This window comes from Saccharomyces mikatae, assembly GCF_947241705.1.
Source record: "Saccharomyces mikatae IFO 1815 strain IFO1815 genome assembly, chromosome: 4".
NCBI lineage: Eukaryota > Fungi > Ascomycota > Saccharomycetes > Saccharomycetales > Saccharomycetaceae > Saccharomyces > Saccharomyces mikatae.
The window spans coordinates 764,190-779,503 of NC_079259.1; the positions used below are offsets into that span (position 1 = coordinate 764,190).

The following is a 15,314-nucleotide window of genomic DNA, read 5'->3' on the forward strand; positions in this document are numbered from 1 at the left end:
AAAGAAAATGAAAGGAACTCTACTATGCATAGAGCCAAATGGTCTCTTTATCTGTTGTAGGTTGAATATTTTCACTGGCATAACCAGTTGAAGGTTATACTCAGTTTGATACTCAATTTGATATGTTTAATTTTGTTTTCACATCTGTTTCAATCTCTGTAACATCATCAATGTCTTCCCACTCATCATCGTCATCATAGTTATTATCAACGGTATTACTGCTTTCTTCCGGACTAACACTCTGTGTGATCAAATGCGTTAGATAGAAAGGTCGAGCCTTGTTTTCCAGCTCGTCTTCGCCATCTTCCGATTGTATATAAGAAACAAATTCCTCCGGCACCAATCCCGTCTTTGACCTTGATTCATTTTCTGCTACCAACCAACCTTGCCCATGCTTGTAACTGATAAATACGATTTCTCCTTCAGCTAACTTCAATTCATTATCATTTTCAGGTTCGAAATCGTAGAGAGCAACGGCACGTTGGTTAACTATGTAGTCGTCTGGTAATGTTACACTTTGTCTTTTATTATATTCATTATCTGTGTTTGAAGAATCGGAAATCATGTCATCTTCTTCATTATCCCCATCAAAATAACCATAATGGAGCGGATTTGTATCTTCGTATGCATAGTCTTTAATTGAAATATAACCTATGGTAGTGGTTCCGATATTTTCCATTGCTTCACTATTCTCTCTTTGCATTATTTCCACTTCTCCCCCATTCTGTAATACTGCTTCATCGAGGGCATTTTTATTTTTTTGAAGACCAGCTTTCAGAATATTAGCATCTTTATGTGTAGTTGTTTCCATTGTTGCCATCGCGAATTGAATAAAATATGTTAGTTAAAGATCAGTTAAGGGAATAATAAGTGAACAAGATTTGAGATTTGTTAGTACCGATCGCGCTATATTGGTATATGTTATGCAGCGTGGTTTGAATTTTTTTACTGTGCACCGTGTTGAATTATCCATTACAGGCTAATTACGAAGTCAATTCTCCATTTCTCGCAACTAGAAAAATAAGATGATATGACCAAAAATAGTTCTTTATCTCTTGATGAAGAGTGAATAGCAAGGACAAAATTCTAAAGATTTTCAGAGTAGTTGATAAGAAGTAGAAATCCGCAAGACCACTAACCATGACCACATCACACAGACCACAGTTAGAAGCAAGAAGTGGTGCAAAAGCGGCGGCTTATACACCAACAGGTATTGAACATGCTAGATTGCTACCGGGTCATACAAAATTGAAATACAGAAAATCTAAAGAAGAGTATAAATCTAAGCCAGCCAGTATGCAAGATGGGAGAAGTTATGATAAATGCGTGAAGGAGGCAGAAGTGAGCAAAGAAGAACCGAATCCTGTGGAGAAAGGGTTCTTGAAAGAAGCGCGTTATGATAATGACCAAAGGGATTCTTTGCAAGAACTCCCGATCGTTCAAGAAGCTAAAGGTGAAAATACATTAAAGCTCGAACAGAATGAGCAAGCCAAAGAGCGAACTTCATCGAGGCGATCATGGAGGAAGGGCACGGCATTCGGACATCATAAAGTCACGAAGGGTGTTGATATCAAGGACGATGTCATAAAGAAACCAAAAGCAGGATACATTAATGATATGACAAAGTCTAAATATCATCATGAATTTCTCCATAAGCATGTTAGATAATACATAAGAACAATACATAAAAAGGTACGTTTATATTTCCCTTTTATTAATAAGGTAAGTCACATTTTAATCACTTTATTTTATTTAGGGATCATTTATCATGGTGAGATTTTCTTTTCAAAAATCTCGAAAATTTACTACGTTTCTTCTCTTTTCCGGTAACTTCTGGCTTTGGAGAACCTGCTACTTTGGGACTAGAAGTACCAACCTTGGGTTCGTTATTCTGGCTTTTAAGATGAACATGGGAGACTGGTTGTGCCACTGGTTTCATTTCTCTTAAAAGAAAGTCAGGTGGATTTATTTGCTGGCGCTGATCTTCTTTAAATTTAAAGAATTCTCTTGGATTTTGTAAATATTTCACTTCATCTAAGAAACTCGTTGGTGTTAAGATTTCGTCACTGCCAATAAATATATCTCTATTCTTCAGGTTCGATTGATCATAAGCTGCTTTTACTTCGGGAATTGATATACCGCCAATAACGTAATAAAAAAATCTTTGCCTTGGTATATTCTTCTTTAAATTGGAGCTTTTCGTGGTCCATGCTGCTTTATGCCGCGGGTTTCTTAAGGATGAGGAGGAATTGGCAGAGGTATTAGCCAGTCCTGCTTGAAATTCCTCTTCGTTTAATAACTCAATTGGTTTGTCCTTTAAATACGGGAAATATTGTTCGCTCAATAACAATGGATTCGCTATAACTTTTGAAAGAATATTCCCTACAGCTGGAACAAATCTTGAAGTGTGGTAAATATTCGGATCATTCACTAAAGTATCATGAAACCATTCCTTTTGGTATGGTTTATCCTTTGGTCTATCTTTGATCAATTTGAAATCAATTTGATCATAATTCCTAAATATTTCCAAAAATTGCTGGAAATTTTCATGATCATGATTAACTCCAATAAAATTCAATAATTTAATGAAATCCAACTCAATAATGCCACCTCTGAAAAGAGCATATACAATAATATAACGCAGTTTATCCAAGATTGTCGGCTCCTTCATTGCTAATGCTGGCAGGAGATCATCAACGATATGTTTTATCTTCTCACCACTAAAATCGGTCCCAAAACCAGATAGATTTTGTTCAATAGCAGAGATATCAGCTAATTTTCTTTCTGCATTTTCCCCCAAGCATTCATCAATTAAAGTCTTATGTAAAATCAATCTCCTTCTTTCTTCGTCAAAATCTTTCAAGTGCGCTACGACACTCAATAAGTCGGTAGTATTTTTAACATTTGATCTGTCAACCAGAAGAGGATTTTTAGCAATTAACTCCTTAATTTTACCTTGGATGTATTCGTTAGCATCCATAATATGCTGATGTTTCAAATCAATCCAGTCGGGGTCATACAAATCCACCAATTTTGAAACCTTTTCCTCTTGTTCACCAGCTTCATTCTCGGCGGAATAATGGTACACATCTTTCTGTGTATCCACATTAGTGACTAAGTCATAAGCCATTGCTTGGTAGCTGAAATCATGTAATATTGGCGCAAATGGGTCCAATGTTCTATCAGTGATAATTAAAATCGAACGCGGCCTTTCAGTATTTTGAGGAGGGAAATCAGGATTATTGCGAGCGTACGTATCTATTGCTATTTGAAATGCACTCGCAATGGATTTGGTCAAAGAATTAGCTTTGGATGCAGTATTTCCGTTGCGGGCATCTTCTTCTTCCACAGGATTGGGTTCAAAATATCTAACAATCGGATATTCCCCAGTAATAACACATAAACTAACCAAAGAGCCCACGATCTTCCTCACATTAGTAGGAATCAGAGCCTTGCAGTTATTGTTGAAGAAAACCTGTAATGAATGCTCCATTTGTAAAGTTTGAAAAAACTGAGATTCTTTGACGAAAAACCCCAATTCAATTGGCTTGAAAGATTCAAGATTTTGAGCAATATAACGTTTTGATTGAAAAAACTGAAATATAGGGTTTGTTAACCCTGGCAAGAACCTAATGTGGCATCTTCTGTATTTTGGTGGCCTTACCATAAAGTCAGCGTCAATACAATTGATGTTATACTTTGTAGGTTCCAATAGATAAATGGCATCGACGGAGGACTGTCCTTTTCTCGTGGGGGAATCAATCAAATCGACAGAAGTGACATTATTTAAAAGTTCCTGGGGCGTGAGGAAAAGGTAGCTCAATATTTTCTCCACAGCTTTATCGATAATAAGAAACTTCAAGTTATTTCTCGTCTCAATCTGATTCAAAACCCCTATCAGGTAGCTCCTCTGTAATTCAATTAAATCAGACATCGTTCCCTTAGACCAAGCATAAGCACTCCCTTTTATGTTGCCAATAGTTTCTTCCTGCTTTCAAAGTGTTGCAAATTTATGCGTCATGAATCTCAATAGGGATTCGAATTAATCGTTTAAGCAAAAGAAAAACACCGTGCTGTGTGACCACAATACCAAGTATTGCAAGAACATAAGAAACGGTGACATTTCTACCATGGTTACTACCGTATTATAATGATAAAGCATGCGGTTGGTTTTATATTTGATGATTCTTACAGAAAACTAGGAGTAAACCTACGCTGTAATTTACGGAATGCAAGAACATTGAAAGTTTACTTCCGTTCAATAATATACTCGTTAGGGGGGACTGCTCGGTCAAGTTTTCGTATTTTCGTCATTGGCAACTCTTCTTCGAATAGTGCAAGTAAATTTTAGGTTATAGAAGTGTTGTTCTTTCCTAGTAGTGCCATTACACATTTCTCACTCTATACTACAGCCATCAAAGATACCATACTATTTTATTGAGCTATTTGCTTTTTACACAACGTGAAAAAAATAGCGAAGTGAAAAAAATCGATGAGATTAAGAAAAAATTTTACATGTAGTGAGCGCTTTAATATATACATACTTACATAAAGTGTACAAGATTTTGCCCTTTCCAGAAGCACCCCTGTGTATTTTATAATGACCATAATTCATCCCCTACAAAATACACTTACCTCTCGTGATGGGTCATTGGTTTTCGCCATCATAAAGAATTGTATTTTGGGCTTCAAATACCAATCAATAAACCATTGGGAATATGTTGGAAAATGGACCGATAATTTTGATAAAACTCAGGAAGTAAAGAAAGACATTGTTAAGGAGCAACAGGGACAAAATAGCGAAATTGAAAACGAAAACAAAAACAAAAAATTGAAAAGTAATAAAGGCGATTCCATCGCCAAGACAGAAGTTAAGGTACCATCTCCAGGCATTGGTGCTCCTCCAATATATTCGTACATTAGAAATCTGAGATTTACACCAGATGAATCGAGACTGATTGCGTGTGCGGATTCTGACAAATCTGTTCTTATTTTTGATGTTGACAAAACTTCCAAGGATAATGTTTTGAGGTTAACAAAGAGATTTTCTTTCCCTAAAAGACCCAATGCCATTTCTATAGCAGAAGATGGAGCTACAGTTACTGTAGCAGATAAATTTGGTGATGTGTATTCTATTGATATCAATTCTAATCCGGAAGAAAAATTCACTCAAGAACCTATCCTAGGCCATGTCTCCATGCTAACTGACGTACACATGATTAAAGACTCTGATGGTCATCAATTCATAATCTCTAGTGATAGAGATGAACATATCAAAATCTCTCACTATCCACAATGCTTCATTGTGGACAAATGGTTGTTCGGCCATAAGCATTTTGTTTCTTCTATATGCTGTGACAAGGATTATTTATTATTAAGTGCTGGTGGTGATGATAAAATCTTTGCTTGGAATTGGAAAACTGGTGAAAATTTGTACACCTTCGATTACAGTAACTTGATAAAACCTTATTTGAATGATCAGCATTTGGCACCACCAAGATTCCAGAATGAAGATAATGATATAATTGAATTTGCCGTTAGTAAAATTGTAAAATTAGAGAATCTGCCGTTTGTTGCTTTTTTCGTTGAAGCTACAAAATGCATAATAGTTTTGGAATTATCCGAAAAATTAAGAGGTAATCTTGCATTTAAGCAAATTATAACCTTTCCATACAATGTTATTTCATTATCTGCGCAGAAGAATGAACTTCAAGTCACTTTAGATAATAAAAACTCTTCGGATGTGCAAAATAATTTTGCTAAATTCATTCAGTATAATTCTAATGACAGGAAGTTTGTTGTGAATGATGAAAAGTCAAACAACTTTGACAATACTATCATAAAATCAGTGAAAGGAGATTCTAACTTGGATACGAAGGAAGAAGATACATACCCCTTGTACAATATTTCCTCACTGAGAAAACATGGAGAACATTATTCATGAAATAGAAAGTACATCTGTATAGCAAATATAAAAGATATATATTAATGTGTGTTAATACTCGTTGCTGAATCGTCATTACAGTCTTGATTTTGGTTAAACGCTGCAAATTGAATAGCAGTCCTTTTTAAATTTGCAGATACAATAGGGTTGATTTCGTCAATACATTTCTGTAACCTACTTGTATCGTTTTGGAAACAGTTTTGTAGACATGCCTTCAATGTAGCCTCGGTGTCTTTTTCCAGTAATGGGCCCATAACTTTTTGGAAAAATTCTAAATCTACTATGACCTGTAATGAGCCATCATTAGAAAGATTACCAACATAAGGCTTAAATGCTTCGAACAGATACCTCGCTATGAATATCTGAGTCTCAATCAGAATTTTATGAATCAATTGAGGTCCGATTCTAAAGCACTCGCTATGAACAGCAATCAAAATCATCAACGCTTCTATAATATAATCACCTACTCTAAATGAATTTGATGTGTACATTGGCCAATTTATTTCATGGAATTTTTCTTCGAGAATATCCCTTAAGTTGATCTTTAAATCAGATAGATAGTTACCGAAAATAGATGACTCCATCTTAGATAATAGGCTAAACAATTCTAAGTTCTTGGAAGACAAGTTCCACTCAAATGCATCATCAAAATACTGAAGAATATTGGGAAATGCGCACTCCCTGATATACTGTAAATTGGTTAATGTTAAGATAGTATGGGAGTTTCTTGGATTATCTTTATCCTTTGCAGCATTTTTCAATATTGCTTCCAGAACCGCTTCCATCGAAATAATCTGTTGAATTTCTATGCCTGTAAGCAATTGTTTTGAAGGATAGCTCACCACTGAGATTCCGTTAATAATTGGCAATTTCTCGAATGCAAATAATAGATCCCTGGTAGTCTTGATGCTCACTTCTTGAAACGAGATAACAATTTCTGGAAATTGTGTTACGCCATATTCAAAAGTTAAATTCTTGCTATTGTCCCGTGATTTGCTTGAAAATGTAACTGTTTCATAAACTTGCCAATTCTCCAATTGATAAAAGTTCGAGATATCTCTTAGTTTTGTAGAGGATATAGCACCTACGGAACGATCGATTATAGTTGACAGAGTATTCCTGCAGATGGTAATTCCGTTAGGTGTAATATTCAATTGTGCAAGCTCGGTAGAAAATTTCAAAATAGGTTCCACTATTTTGGGTAGATATCTCAAACAACTTAACCCATTGCAATTTGGTGGTATAAATCCATAATCTGAAGGCAATCCAGTATCTCTATTGCTGCCAGAACTTTCTCTAGCATTATCCTCATTCAATGATAAGGACAGAGATGCTTGAGAAGACGTGAAAAATGATAGTAACTTTTGGGAAACGGAACTGATGAAATCCTCACCCTTCAATCTAACATCGTTAATCTGTTCTTCCTTCAATATTAAACTTTTTTGATACGAAGCAATGATACTAGAATCACCGATCAAAATATTCTCTTTTCTCTTTTCATTTATAATAGAATTTTGATAAGTCCCATCGAGGAACTTTTCAATATGTTCCCAAAATTCTATAAATTGATTGCAAATTTTCCACAGATCGTTAATATATTTCAATATTAATAGCCACATTTCGATAATAATTGGAGAATCAGTTAAGCCTTGAGAACTCGATTGGCAGTTTATGGTTAAATAGTTAGCTCCAGAGATGGTATTAACTTTATTGGGGTCAATGGTGCCTCTTAGACCTTCATTATCTTTACCGACATCATTAATAATTTGAAACAATTGGTTGATTTTCAAGTAATACGAAAGCTCAACGCATCCTTTGCTACTATCTTGGTTAGTATTGTTTTGTAATATGAGCTTTTGAGAGTGGATAATTTTATTAATCATATGACCAGACAACTCGCTCAGGTCATTTTGAAAACTTTTTAATTTGATGGACATCCATCTTAAAATTGGATTTTCATTGAATGCTGAAGTAGTGTTTTTGTCACCATCTTGATTTTTGTTCTGATTATTATTGATAAAGTTTTCTAAATTTAATAATTTTGAAAAGAGGGACAAAATCGTTTCTTGAGGTTGGTCAACATTAAAATTTGAATTTATCAAACTGTTCCAAATCAGGTTTTTATAGATAGTTAATATACTTTCTACTTGAGACCAAATTCTTTTGATAATTAGCGATTGTGAAGTGTCCGAACTCTGGCTGAAACCATGACGAACAACAAGGCCTTTTGAATATTGGATCATGAACTCGTTGAAATCGTTATTCGTCAAACAATTTTTCAAAGATTTAGGTAAATTAAAGTAAAACTTATTCTGTTCAATGAACTTTTTGGTGGCTTGGTAATTCAAAATTTTTTGATAGTTATCCATTAAAGGTTTCAGTTTGAAGGTTGTTGCTCTAATAAGCTCATCTGCTTTTCTATTCAAACTTTCCACATTTATTTGATTTTCCTTTGGTGAATTAGCTTCGTCTTTTTCATTCGTTTTCTCGTCAAATTCCTTGTAAATTTGATCTAGCTTATTCTTAATTTTAACATACTTGGTGAAATTCTTACCAACCAGTTGTTTCAGATTTTTGGATTGATCTTGTATGTCACTGTCCAACTTGTCTAACGAGTTATTTAGATCGTTAAAGGAGTCCTGTTTGTGCATATCTCTTAAAAAGGCCTTGACGTTAAATTGTTTACTGTTCACGAGATATTTCAACCGCGTTGAGTCATTTGGTAAATTCTGTAATTCTTTCGACATTTCTTGACCATTCAAGGGATCTTTGATATAACTTAAGGATTCATCATTTAAGTATGCCTTCGACTCCTTATCAATGCTAATTTGATTGCCATATATGAAGTCTTTCAATATGTCGAACGACGACTCCACGCCAATTTCATTAGTCGTAGTCTCATCATTATTTAATTTTGACGAATCTTGTACCCATGAATGGGTCGGATTAATGGTCTTCAACTGATAAAAGCGAAGCAGTTGTTCATTCTCAACTTGGAACCTATCCATAGTAACAGATTCTACTTCCAGTGTTACTAGGTTTAATTAAGTGTTCTCCCTAGTAGAGCAATGGTAACGCAGTTTACTTGTTACTATGCACTATAGTTGAAATGGTTGGTGTTAATACTTCGTTCTTCAATTTAGGACAAAAATGAAAAAATAAAAAGCTGCAAATTTAATTCAGGTGCTAGAGAAGTAACTAGGAAGAATAGAACACAAAGTAACTAAAACGATGGATTTTGAGGAAGAGTACGATGCTGAATTTGATGACAACCAGGAAGGGTCACTAGAAACACCTTTTCCAGCTGTGGCTGGTTCTGATAACGGGAACAATGCTGATAATGATACCGTCGCAGAAAACATCAAGAAGAAGCAAAAAAGAGAGGCCATGGTGGATGATGGAAGTGAAAATGCATTTGGCATTCCTGAGTTTACAAGAAAGGATAAAACTTTGGAAGAAATTCTAGAGATGATGGACAATACTCCACCTATCATCCCCGATGCAGTCGTGGACTACTATTTAACTAAAAACGGGTTTAACGTGGCAGATGTACGAGTGAAACGACTCTTAGCACTGGCCACTCAGAAGTTCGTTAGTGATATAGCTAAAGATGCATACGAATATTCGAGGATCAGGTCCTCCGTTGCCGTTTCCAATGCGAACAATAGTCAAGCGAGAGCTAGGCAGCTATTGCAAGGACAGCAGCAGCCTGGTGTACAACAGATTTCACAGCAACAACATCAACAGAATGAAAAGACTACAGCAAGCAAAGTTGTTTTAACGGTAAACGATCTCAGTAGTGCCGTTGCTGAGTATGGGCTCAATATCGGTCGTCCTGACTTCTATCGCTAACCATTAGTACGTAGAAAAGAAATATATATGTATATACATAATGTAGCAGTATACAGTCATTCTATATATCCATCCACCATATGTTGATTAGAGCAATTATTCATACGATTTGACATTTTTTGGAGGTCCGTTTTTCATGATTTTTTACTAAGGATCAGAAAGGATTTATAATGTGAACTAACTTTTCCTTTGATCAACAGTCCACAAGTGAGAAAGAATCACTAAGTTACAACACGGAATAGAAGATGGCCATTGATTATTCTAAGTGGGATAAAATCGAATTATCAGATGATTCTGATGTCGAAGTACATCCTAATGTGGACAAAAAATCGTTCATCAAATGGAAACAACAGAGTATCCATGAGCAACGATTCAAAAGGAATCAAGATATTAACAACTTAGAGACTCAAGTTGACATGTATTCACATTTAAACAAAAGAGTGGACAAAATTTTGAGCACTTTACCTGAAAAAGATTTTGTTGACTTATCTGTCGTTACCAGATTCCTGAATGCAAATTTTGATAAATTGGAGAAAAGTAAAGGTGAAAATGTCGATCCTGAGATTGCTACCTACAATGAAATGGTTGAAGATCTTTTTGAACAGTTGACCAAAGATTTGGAGAAAGAGGGAAAAGATTCCAAGAATCCATCTCTGTTAAAGGTTGCTATTCTAAAGCATAGGGCTAAGATTGATTCAGTTACTTTGGAAGCTAGAAAGAAATTGGATGAACTATACAAAGAGAAAAACGCTCACATTTCATCTGACGATATTCATACTGGATTTGATAGCAGTTTCATGAACAAACAAAAGGGTGAGGCTAACCCAATGGAAGAAACTTCTTCAGGGGCCCTTACAGGCGGTGCAGATTCTGCCATTCTCAATAAATTAGCTAAATCGTCAACTCCACAAACTTTTATTGAATTTAAAGATGATCCTATGAAATTAGCTAAGGAAACTGAAGAATTTGGTAAAATCACCTTCAATGAATATTCTAAATCTCAGGAATTTCTACTGGAACATTTACCGATCATTTCGGAACAGCAAAAGGATGCTTTGATGATGAAAGCCTTTGAGTATCAGTTGCATGGTGATGATAAAATGACTTTGCAAGTTATTCACCAATCCGAGTTAATGGCCTACATTAAAGAGATCTACGACCTGAAAAAAATTCCATTCTTGAATCCAATTGAACTATCAAATGTCATTAATATGTTTTTTGAAAAGGTCATTTTCAACAAGGACAATTCAATGGGTAAAGAGTCATTTTTGAAGTCAGTTCAAGAGAAGTTCTTGCACGTTCAAAAGCGTTCAAAAATCTTACAACAAGAGGAAATGGATGAATCCAATGCTGAGGGGGTAGAGACAATTCAACTTAAGTCATTAGATGACTCTACAGAGTTAGAAGTAAATTTGCCAGACTTTAATTCTAAGGATCCAGAGGAAGTGGAGAAAGTTAAGATTTTCCAAACTTTAATACCGGAAAAAATGCAAGAAGCTATAATGACCAAAAACTTAGACAATATTAATAAAGTGTTTGAAGATATACCAATTGCAGAAGCTGAGAAAATTTTGGAAGTGTTCAACGACATTGACATTATCGGAATCAAAGCCATTTTAGAAAACGAAAAGGATTTCCAAAGTTTGAAAGATCAATACGTGCAAGGCCACGATGACGCCACTATAGAGGGTTTAGCCTTAAGTGATCATGATGATGGCAGGGAAAAGCAGGAAGAGGACAAAAACACTGCCGATACAGTTGATTAGCCATTTATATAGCTATTTTACGGGTGCAACGCGCATCCAATTTCGCTTGTTTATTACCATAGCCATATATATAGTAACATGAAGAAAAAATTAATGATCAATAAGGTAAATCATGAAACTTTCTGCTGTAATTCTATGACTATCTTTGCACCTGAATATGTAATGTTTTACTTTCAATTAGTACATGTGTTTACGCACATGTGATCTGTATATACTACACTACACAAGGGGCTAGAAATGTAAAATGTGAAAAAAACTGATTTTCTGATATATACTAAACTGGGTGTTATATGAAATGAATATGGAAAGAAAAGGAAAAAACTGTGACAAGAGAAAAGTGACGGAAAAAAAATATTTGAGAGGGTTGATAAAATTTAGAGCAAAACTTGGTAACAAAACTTTCATTAAAACAAAATACATATTCTTTTTTTTTTCATTTTCATTTTTATTGTGTTTTTCTGTTTATTACATGGACATGGCGAAAATGTTTACGATTTTAAACTCATTAATAAAAAGGCAGCACTATTATCTTCACCATTTTTGGGCTGCTGTTCCTGTTTTTGTTTGTCATGTTGTAGGGGCGATCCAATATCTCTATTTTGAGAGTTAGTAAAGTTTGGATTCGTGGGTTTGGGACTAACCACACCGTTAGTGGAACTTGCTACACTGTCTATATTGGGTACCAGACTGTTATTCCTCAGAGAGGCTGCACCAATCGACTCCCAGTCTTCTTCATCTGTATCTGAGTGAGGTTGATGATGAGAATGGGGACAAAGTTTTGGAGACAATTCCCCGTTTAAATGTTGGGAGGCCATTCTATACTTTTCCTTATCTGATAGTAATATATGACTTGAGTTCGTATTCATATGGTCCTCTAGTTTAGGGGAAGTAGAGACTGATGTAGTTTTAGAGTTGGGATTAGTGGTGACGATCAAGTAGTTTTTGTTCGGGAAAAGTGTCGACCTAATACTTGATTCTTTCGATACAGATAAGCGAGAAGCTCTTCTTGAAGTCGGCTCACTTGTTGCACTAAGTTTTTCTAAATCTATTTTTCCTTGGTTGATATTGCTGTTATTATTTGACGGGGTCGCCGTTGAAGTTGGATTTGGGGATAAAAAGGATGAATCTTGATGTGGATTTATTTTAGAAATGAAGGGCGTATGTGGTTTTATACTTGAACGGCGTCTATTCCTTATGAGCGGTCTAATTTTTTGTGCTATTATTTCATGTTCAATATTTTCCGGAGTTGAATCAGCAAACACGACTTGTGACCTTCTCCTACCGAAACTATAGGGGTCACCATTGGAAACTTTCCCAAAATTATTACTGCTGTTTCTTGACTTGTTTTGATAGTGCAAATGATTATCATCTTCATCAAAGTCTTCATCTTCATCTTCGGATGCAAGCGCATTTTCGTCTATATATACAACATTTGCTGCTGTAAGCGGAGATTTACTGCGTTTGATATTGACAGGAATGGTGGCAGCAGCAGCAGCAGTTGGAATAGTGGCAGCCTCATCAATATTGGCGGTGTTATGTTCAATTTTAACTGGCATTTCAACTTTACCACCCGAGTTTGAGTTTGAATTGTTGCTTTTTCTTCTTTGACTCTCCTGGGAAATTAAATCTTTTACCTTTGCGTTGGCAAAATTGGTTGCTTCTAGCTCTTTATCAAAGTTGACAGGGTCTACTCTTTTCGCAGACCATTGACCCCACCCAATTTTTTCAAAGACTACCGAGTTTTCTTTATCACCACTCTCCATAGCACTCATAATAAGTCGTCTTTGCTTGGAAGATGATAGATCTTTAAAGCAGGGGATATCCAAGCATAAAGTCTGTGTAATGTGTCTAATAGCCAATGGTCCCTTTTCCAATAATAATTTAGAAAGTTTCGCAGGCGTCACTCTTTGAGCCGCTGCCAACCCTGCAGGTGATGATGTGGAAATGGGTTTCGTAGAGAATATACTAGAGTTTGTTTCGGATTTGACCGATATGTTTTGGGGAGGCGATACTTCTTTCTGATACTCTGACATTATGGATAATGTTCCGGAAAGATGTCTAATTTTCGAGTTTTTAGTTTGTTCAGAAAAGTACAAGGTAAAGCAGGCGTTAAGGGTTTGTGTTCACCTATATGGTTCCGATGATACTGTACCTTTTATCTTCCTTTCAGTCAAAATATGGATGATCTTTGATCTTTGATCTCGTCTGTACGCGGTTACAAATTCACGTGCTCCGATTGGAGAACAGGTTATTAACACAACTCTTGAAATATCACGTCGCCTTTTTTATAATAGGTTAACGTGTGCCTGTTCAGAATTGTCAAACACTTTTAATAGTCAGTGTCTCTTTTAATCGACTTGTCTTGAGTATCGATGGTGCTCTGTACCTGTATCTTTGTGTTATATTATGTGTAGTGTGTGAATATGCATGGAATATATACGCGGAATAGAAAACACTATCTAAAATTGTTCACTCTTCGGTTAGTACTGTAAGGAGCCTTAACCCTCTCAACGCGCACGTGCGTAGTGATCAGATCACTACCGTAGAGACTTTTGCACGCTACTAGAGGAATAGCATTCTTAACATATCCTGGCACCTGACCTGACACACTCAATTTTTAAAAGAAAGTATTATTCTGTGTAATGCTCCTATTCAACATTGTTCGTGAGGCTGTTCTGGGGTCCTACTCCTGGTAAGCTTCTTAAAAAAGACCGTATTTCCTGCTGAGCTTGTTTAAGAACATTGGAGGCAGCAGAGGCTAGCTTGACGTAAAACCTAAGTAAGGAGCATGAGCGAGTAACATTCTAAAACAAAAAATCACAGAGAAATTTTGTTGTTTCTAGAGCAGTTGCCTTAGAAACATTCCCGCTACTAAACTGGACTATTCCAGTGTCGCGACAAAGTGTTACAAAAACTGGTAATGTCGACTATTCTGTATATCCCACATTTAGTTGAGAATGTTCTTTCTTGTTGAAGTTGCAACATTCTTTCAAAGAGGTATCTCCTCTATTATCATCTTCCCTGTATATTTTCCCGTAATACATTACCGCGAGTGGTTTGAAATATACAACGAAATCCAAAAAGAAAAATTCTCGTAGGTGCTGTCCTAGAAACTATTGAGAATGTGCAAATGGAGTTCAAATCCATTTTACCACATTCCATCGTGAATCGAACACCGTTCCTATTTCTTCTACTCCAGGAAAAATAGAAAGTCAAAAATAGAGGAAATTAGGAGAGGGATGATTTAGTTCTCAATCTTATCGAATCATTCATACTTTGTAGCTCGTATATGAAGACTTACTGTCTTGTAATGTTCGATTGATTTCACTGCGTATTATGTTAAGAGTTTCATATACGTAAGTTCGATTATCTTGAAGTAATGTCAAACAAACATCTATGGAGCTAATGACGCATCTATTACTTTTAATACACACAGTTGTATTCTTCTAGCTAAATGTCAAACAGCTGCAATTCCTTAGCGTTGTGTGAATGAAACATTCTGTAGCGGCGAGTAAAAAGCTCCTTGGTAAACATGTTGAATCAGGCATATGCAGAAGAAACAGTCTAACCTATAGTAAGTGAGACCATAATTACATTAGCTATCAAGCCGCTTATTTTCAAACGGTTTTTTACATACCCTATTGTTATCATTCTGATAAATTTTATTTGTATGGTTGGTAAATACTTTTTTTGTTTAGCCGGCCTACAGATGGTCTTGTTTCCTGATGACTTCATTACAAGTACTAATCCCT

At 35.7% G+C, this 15,314-nt stretch overlaps 8 protein-coding genes across 8 annotated transcripts; 4 read left to right on the forward strand and 4 right to left on the reverse strand.

Moving 5' to 3' along the window:
* Nucleotides 1–112: 112 nt before the first annotated feature.
* Nucleotides 113–820, reverse strand: NBP2 (adaptor protein NBP2; the record flags this gene model as incomplete). The annotated part of the gene is made up of 1 exon (XM_056226926.1): nucleotides 113–820. The coding sequence occupies one exon, from the start codon at nucleotides 818–820 to the stop codon at nucleotides 113–115; it is 708 nt and encodes a 235-aa protein (XP_056081153.1).
* A 320-nt stretch (nucleotides 821–1,140) lies between these two features.
* Nucleotides 1,141–1,668, forward strand: CWC15 (U2-type spliceosomal complex subunit CWC15; the record flags this gene model as incomplete). The annotated part of the gene is made up of 1 exon (XM_056226927.1): nucleotides 1,141–1,668. One exon carries the CDS (start codon nucleotides 1,141–1,143, stop codon nucleotides 1,666–1,668), a length of 528 nt encoding a protein of 175 aa, XP_056081154.1.
* Nucleotides 1,669–1,759: 91 nt separating this feature from the next.
* Nucleotides 1,760–3,934, reverse strand: SEC1 (Sec1p; the record flags this gene model as incomplete). The annotated part of the gene is made up of 1 exon (XM_056226928.1): nucleotides 1,760–3,934. One exon carries the CDS (start codon nucleotides 3,932–3,934, stop codon nucleotides 1,760–1,762), a length of 2,175 nt encoding a protein of 724 aa, XP_056081155.1.
* A 666-nt stretch (nucleotides 3,935–4,600) lies between these two features.
* Nucleotides 4,601–5,944, forward strand: TRM82 (Trm82p; the record flags this gene model as incomplete). The annotated part of the gene is made up of 1 exon (XM_056226929.1): nucleotides 4,601–5,944. One exon carries the CDS (start codon nucleotides 4,601–4,603, stop codon nucleotides 5,942–5,944), a length of 1,344 nt encoding a protein of 447 aa, XP_056081156.1.
* A 41-nt stretch (nucleotides 5,945–5,985) lies between these two features.
* Nucleotides 5,986–8,952, reverse strand: SEC5 (exocyst subunit SEC5; the record flags this gene model as incomplete). Its single annotated transcript, XM_056226930.1, has 1 exon — nucleotides 5,986–8,952. One exon carries the CDS (start codon nucleotides 8,950–8,952, stop codon nucleotides 5,986–5,988), a length of 2,967 nt encoding a protein of 988 aa, XP_056081157.1.
* A 223-nt stretch (nucleotides 8,953–9,175) lies between these two features.
* On the forward strand, nucleotides 9,176–9,796 carry TAF10 (Taf10p; the record flags this gene model as incomplete). Its single annotated transcript, XM_056226931.1, has 1 exon — nucleotides 9,176–9,796. The coding sequence occupies one exon, from the start codon at nucleotides 9,176–9,178 to the stop codon at nucleotides 9,794–9,796; it is 621 nt and encodes a 206-aa protein (XP_056081158.1).
* Nucleotides 9,797–10,041: 245 nt separating this feature from the next.
* On the forward strand, nucleotides 10,042–11,562 carry CDC37 (Hsp90 co-chaperone CDC37; the record flags this gene model as incomplete). Its single annotated transcript, XM_056226932.1, has 1 exon — nucleotides 10,042–11,562. The coding sequence occupies one exon, from the start codon at nucleotides 10,042–10,044 to the stop codon at nucleotides 11,560–11,562; it is 1,521 nt and encodes a 506-aa protein (XP_056081159.1).
* A 488-nt stretch (nucleotides 11,563–12,050) lies between these two features.
* STB3 (Stb3p) lies at nucleotides 12,051–13,595 on the reverse strand (the record flags this gene model as incomplete). Its single annotated transcript, XM_056226933.1, has 1 exon — nucleotides 12,051–13,595. One exon carries the CDS (start codon nucleotides 13,593–13,595, stop codon nucleotides 12,051–12,053), a length of 1,545 nt encoding a protein of 514 aa, XP_056081160.1.
* Nucleotides 13,596–15,314: the final 1,719 nt, after the last annotated feature.